The 6,027-nt window shown below is 45.4% G+C and overlaps 1 protein-coding gene across 2 annotated transcripts in view; it reads left to right on the top strand.

Annotated features, from left to right (window-relative positions):
- Nucleotides 1-3,785: 3,785 nt before the first annotated feature.
- ramp2 (receptor (G protein-coupled) activity modifying protein 2) overlaps nt 3,786-6,027 on the top strand; it is an 8,266-nt gene continuing 6,024 nt past the window's right edge. The window contains exons 1-3 of one of the 2 annotated variants that reach the window (XM_081711427.1): nt 3,786-3,976; nt 5,145-5,212; nt 5,436-5,493. In XM_081711427.1, coding sequence (XP_081567553.1) covers nt 3,919-3,976; nt 5,145-5,212; nt 5,436-5,493 — 184 coding nt within the window. In that variant the 5' untranslated portion in view covers nt 3,786-3,918. The remainder of the gene's footprint in view (nt 3,977-5,144; nt 5,213-5,435; nt 5,494-6,027) is intronic. The other variant, XM_027030015.3, reaches the window with a different exon arrangement.

The raw sequence follows: 6,027 nt of genomic DNA, 5'->3' as shown, positions 1-6,027 counted from the left end.
TTGTAAACATTGGACTTAAACGTTCGCACGCGTCCCGATACTGTCCGTGTCGCGTGCGCAGTGACGGCCAGTTCTGTTCCAAACGCAGGAACGCGCAGGGTGACGTCGTTCCGTTCCAAAGCCCGCGCGGTGGACACTGCAGCTGCTATTTATTGCACGTGTAGCAGTACTAGAAACTACAGATGAGTACAAAACTGCACATATCTGCTTTTAACATTTTTTTTTCACATTTAGATTGCGTTTTTGTTTTCAAGAGGGCTTCCTATCTTATTTCTTTCTTTCTAACTCGCTTCACGGGTCTGTTTATCATACTTTTATTTCCAAGCGAGCCTCAGGTTTCTCAGAATCACGAACTAATGTCCAATGTTTCCCCATCAGTCAGAGTGGTTAACCCGAGAAACCAATCACACAATGTTTTCATTTTCTTGTAGTTTCAGATGCAGGTCCAAATGTGTGTGGGTGCGTCAGGCCGAAGAATATTTAATCACAGTTGTGTTGTTGCATAAATAGCAGATCTGATAAATTGCCTCCTCCGAGAATTTGTTTCTTGATATAGATCTGCTCATTTTACTCTCGCGCCAGATGTGTCGGTACGTTTTGGGAAACGAGTCCGGGAATCAGATCTTGAGCCGTGCGTGCAGAAAGGCCCGCGTGCAGGTGTTTCGGCCCCTTTGCAACTGGCTGGTGTTACAGGGTGTTTCCTCAGAGGCCCGAGCCGCAGGCCTGCCCACGAGCTGGCGTCCCACACCGCTGTTTCTGTTGGACGCTTCAATTAAAGCAAGCACGCGGTAGAAGATAAGTTTATCTTTTATTTGCGGAAACGTGTTAATGTCACATAACTGAAGCCACGGCGCGATGGGGCTGTAAGACCTCCAGACGTGTGCGTCCCTTTACCGCGAGCATGGAGGTCAACACTCAAATGCACTCGGGACAGGGAGCAGGGATACGATTCTGAACGTTTTCAGACTTCAAAGGAACAAGTCAGTCTCTCTGTCTGTCTCTCTCTCTCTCTCTCTCTCTCTCTCTCTCTCTCTCTCTCTCTCACACACACACACACACACACACACACACACACACACACACACACGTGCGCGCGCGCAGCCTGTACACCCGAGCTTCGGAATTTGATCAGTTGTGTTTAGAATAGAATCTATTATACAGTATTATATTTTTGGTAATAGTCTGTTCTTTGTCAGTACCTGAAGGAATTGAATCACTGACACGATACACAAGTTTGCAAAATCACATTAAACTCTGCATTCTGTTCCTTTTTCTGCACTTCACCCCCGTAACTCAGTCTGCTTCATGAACAGAGACAAGGCAGCACTGGGGAAATAAAGGCCCTCAACTAATCTGAATGAAAATGTGGAAATCATTTGGCCAGTGGAAATACACAGGGCCCAGGCCCAGCTGACTGAGAGGGGGGAATTACTGGATGATGATGTGTGTGTGTTTGTCTGTCTGTGTGTATGTGTGTGTGTCTGTATGAGTGTTTTGTGCAGAGGCTCACAGGGAGGATGACACTGCTTCTTGCCCCACGAGAAAGCAGCGCTGGGCCATGCGTGTGCGCGAGCGGGCCAGCTCATGTTGCACATGCGTCAGCGGCAGGCCTAGGGGGGAAGCATGTACGTCAACAGCATGGGACACTCCTCCTCAGAAACGCTGCTGGGGTCCACGTCTTGTCATCCCCCCCCTCTCTCTCTCAAACACATCTCTCCTTCTGCAGCTATAAGTCCTGTGTGGTTAGCGCTGGCACTCCCGGGGTCATTAAACAGCACTTTGCTCCAGCAGAGAGGACTCTCTCAGGCCTAGACACTGTTACGCCACTTGACACATGGCGCTGAACGATGCCAAGCCAATTTCAGAAGCCAGTTTCCCATGATATGCTACCACGAGCATTACATTTACATGCAATAACTCATAATGTCCTGTGCAGATTTTGGAAAGTAAAGTTAACAAACATTTTTCTTGCATATACTCAACAGGGTTGAGATTATAGATGAAAAAAGTAAATACATGGCAAAAGTTTGTAAAAACATGTAGTACATCCAGGTGTTTCTGGGCACATGCGTTGAAACGACGACACATTTTTAGCTGATCAGAGGCATGGGGACATCGAAACTTCAGGTTAATTTATAACAATATAAATATTTCTACTGTTCAAGCCTTTACTGCAGGTCCTTGCTCATTCGGAGGGAGATCTAACTGTTCAGGAAGTTAAATTCCAAGCAGATCAAAATCAGAAGAGGAACTTGTTCAGCTTTAGGGTGTGCAGCACGTCCAGCTCCTACCAGACTATCAACAATTAAAAGATGTCACAAAGAATTCTGGGAAATGGTTTCTAAGCATTCCTGTAAGATTTGTTTCCTTCTGGTAAGACCTGGTTCTAAGTTTCACAACATGCTTTCCCCTCGTGGATTCGGTCCGCCCTGCCGACCAGTGAGCAGACCCTGCGCTCCTGTGGGTTTGCTGCTCGGCTCTTTTTCCCTTCCCAGGATTCTTCTCTTCCTCACTCTTCTGACTCTGCAAGACTCTTCCAAGTACCTCGCCAGCGTCAAACGGGTTGAAGGTGTACAAGGAAAAGTCTCTGATATCACTCGGTTGATTATTCTAATTCTTTCCACCTGATGGCTTGAGCTAATCAGAAAATCCAAGCAACCGTGCCAAAACCCTGGCGAGGACTTTTACTTTAGAAATCCAGGCAGATGCGCCATAACCCTGGGAGGACTTTTACTTTAGAAACGGGAGATGTCCACCTTAGGTTGGCATGGAGCTGCAGCCTGGCTTTGCTGGTGTTAGGGCAAACACACATCCGGCTCTGTTCCCTGTACGAGCTCTCTGCCGAAACATTTGCAAACACCACTTCATCTCCGCACTGTGGAAGTTATTGGCAGTTTCAGTGACAGTTGTTTTACTCTTGTGCCTCACGTTTCCAGTAATTTGCCCACCATGGGCTGTATCCTACACCATTGTATTTTTTCCTTCTTCCAAAATATTCCACATTGTTGACATAGCTGTTTCCACTGTCTGTACAGTGGTTCTAAACTGAACTATTTTCTGTCAACATTTAAATGGCAAGCTTTGGTTCCAGAAACAACTCTGAAGTTTTCTACATCTATGGTCAGCGATGTGCCAAAGGCAGAATGTTGGAGCAGCTTCACATAGCAGGATCTACACATCTGTGGCTGACCCTGGGTTTTGTCTCTGTCTCCGCCATTGTCTACGATAGGCATCAATGCTTTCCCAGAGACAGTGTTGTTCAGATGATGTTTCTCAACAGTACTCTGCTCTGTAGCCATAATTCAAAGTTACAGTGCCTTTTCCCCCTTTCAGAGGTCAAACTAACACTTAACTTGAACATCAGGGGTAATCGAGAGGCCCCCTGCCTTACTACATGTACCTTGAGAACATATTTGTCCGTTTAACGAACCATCATCTGGCTCTTTCTGAAGCAGGCGCTGGGCCTGTCAAAACAAGCCAGTCGCTTAGATATGCATTTGAGGTTATGAATCTATTGCCGATCCTTCTGTCACTGTTGGATTGACTGCTGTTAGCTTTGGAAGAAATGTTGGGTGAGGTGGGGTAGGGTGAGGGTGGGGGGGCTGAGTGACGCAATGACAGAAGAATAGTGGGAGTAGGTCCTGACAGGGAGAGAGGGAAGGGGAGAACAGAAAGAGAGAGAGAGAGAGACCCCGTTGCAGGGGTGGTCTATTCAACAGCAGCCCGCCCTGTCTGTGGCTTCTGTCCCATTGTGTGAGTCCACCACCCCTTTAAGGAAATGAGCACGTCCTGTTGTTCTAACAGAGTCTTCCTGCATAAAGGTTCTTCCATGTGATCTGTGCTCACTGGCAGACACACACACACACACACACACACACACTCACTCACACACACAGAGCTACAGTGGACTGAAGAGCCATGCACCCCTGCTGTGCCTCTCCTTGGTCAAGGCCAAGCCGGACTCCCCCTGTGTGGAGTAAGTTGTGCCTCTTTCCATCTTTTGATTGTTTGTTTGTTTTTGAGTGACACCGAGACAAGGTAATATCGTGGACTGCTCTTTCTCCGTGAACCATGAAAGCTCAGGAAAGATCTTTAGCCTTTTCTGTGGTCTGTGAGGTCTTTCAGGTGTGGCTCTACTCTACTGGAGCCCCTGCTGAAATTGGCTGTCAAGATTTAAAAAAAAAAACATAAAAAAAAAAAAAATCAACATTCCTGTGTGAAAAAAGGAAGTACAGATATGAAGGAAAGAAAAGTGAAAGTCCAGATATTAAGTGTAAATTATGCCACTAGAAAAAAAAAGTAATTATGCATTTAAGTATTTACATTTACATTCATGGCATTATCAGATGCTCTTATTCAGAGGGACTTAAAAAATACGACTTAAAAGTGTTTTTCCATTAGGCCTATATGCAGCTGACAGAAATGTCTCGTTAAAGACTTTTGTCAGATATATATATGTCACAGAGCTGTGTTGTGTTGTTCTGGCTTTGATTTTGGACACTGGAGAAAAGAAAAGTTATCCAATGCTAAAATTCATGCTTAGATTATGAAGTGGCTGCCAAGGGCCAGTTGCGTGGGACAATGAGAGGATATACGTCTGCTCACACACCTTGTTCCATTTATCGTATCCCTTCTACTCCCTTCCTGCCTGTGATGTGTGTGTGTGTGTGTGTGTGTGTGTGTAAATATGCTCCCAAAACAGTTATCCTGATTGTTTTATTCCTTGCAACCTTTTTTGTTCACCTACAAAATGATTTTATTTCTTTTTAGTCTCAACTGGTTCAGGTTTGGGTTATTTCTATGGTTAGTCATATCATCACTTGAATCAATGTATCATTGCATGTTAAGAGTGTGAGTGTGTGTGTGTGTGTGTGTGTGTGTGTGTGTGTGTGCGCGCATGCAAATATGTGTATGTGTGTATTCAGCCTGTTTGTGGGCTGAATACATGATGACGGGAAGTTATGAAATTTGACATGATATGGACACTTTGGATCATCCACACAAAGAATTTTTTAAACACAAAGAACTTTTAAAAAAATCCAAGTAATTTCAGTAATTTCTTTTTGCTTTTTAGAGTCATGGTTAGGTTGAGCTGTAGGTATGGCATTATCTGCTTCTCTGTGTGTGCGTTTCCTCTCTCACAGTAGCCTGCATGGTGTTAATGTGTGGTGAGCTGCAGGCGTTGGTCCCTAACGCGCCGGATCCCAGTTTGGTGAGTTCCTCAGAAAGTGACCTTTCTTTCTGCATGAACACAATGACACCAAATTCCAAGCAAATTCACTTAATATTCACTAACGTTTTTTCGGCTTATACTATTTTTCAGACACCTCTTTAAAAATGCGAAATGCAACATGTGAGCAGACTATGTAGGAAAAACTATTGCCTTGTGTGCCGTTAACATACATAATCCCACGCCCCCACCCCTTGAACTTCAGGTCTCGACAACACCCCGTGTCCCCGAAGGAGTCCAGTCCACACCACTGACCCCAAAAGGTGAGAGCGCCTATAACAGCACAGCTGTCCAAATATCAAAGGCTACTCTGATATGACATCACAGCTTCCTCCCACTCTGAGCTCGTGGAGTCTGACTGAGCGATGCAGTGTCAGGTTCCTGAGACTGCCTCACTTTGAGAGGCTGGATATGCGGGATTAGTCAAACGTGCCTTTTCATCATGCGCTCGGCACGCTTATCTTTGGGTGGGACACTTCCTGGCACACCCTAGGATGGCATGATGAAATCGCCGCTCTGCTCTTGAGAAGGACAACTGCACAGGCCAGTTCTCCACACGAGACACCTAGTGCTGGAAACACAACAGTACACAGAAACTACATCGCTGCAACAGCGCAGCTGTCCAAACATAAAGGGCTGGCTCAGGTCCACATAACTAGCCTCGCAAAGTGCGCGGGCCGCGGAAATCTGAAAACATGTAAAGCTACTTAGTAATACTTAGTAATAATGATCAATAGGACAATGATTTAACTTTTTTGTTGTTGTTGTTTTTGCTTTCACATATCACAGTATCGCAA

Source organism: Electrophorus electricus, chromosome 3 (genome assembly GCF_041902795.1).
Source record: "Electrophorus electricus isolate QZ-2024a chromosome 3, ASM4190279v1, whole genome shotgun sequence".
NCBI classification, from domain to species: Eukaryota; Metazoa; Chordata; class Actinopteri; order Gymnotiformes; family Gymnotidae; genus Electrophorus; species Electrophorus electricus.
The sequence above is the reverse complement of the archived record's forward strand: the minus strand, read 5'-3'. Positions and strand labels throughout refer to the sequence as shown.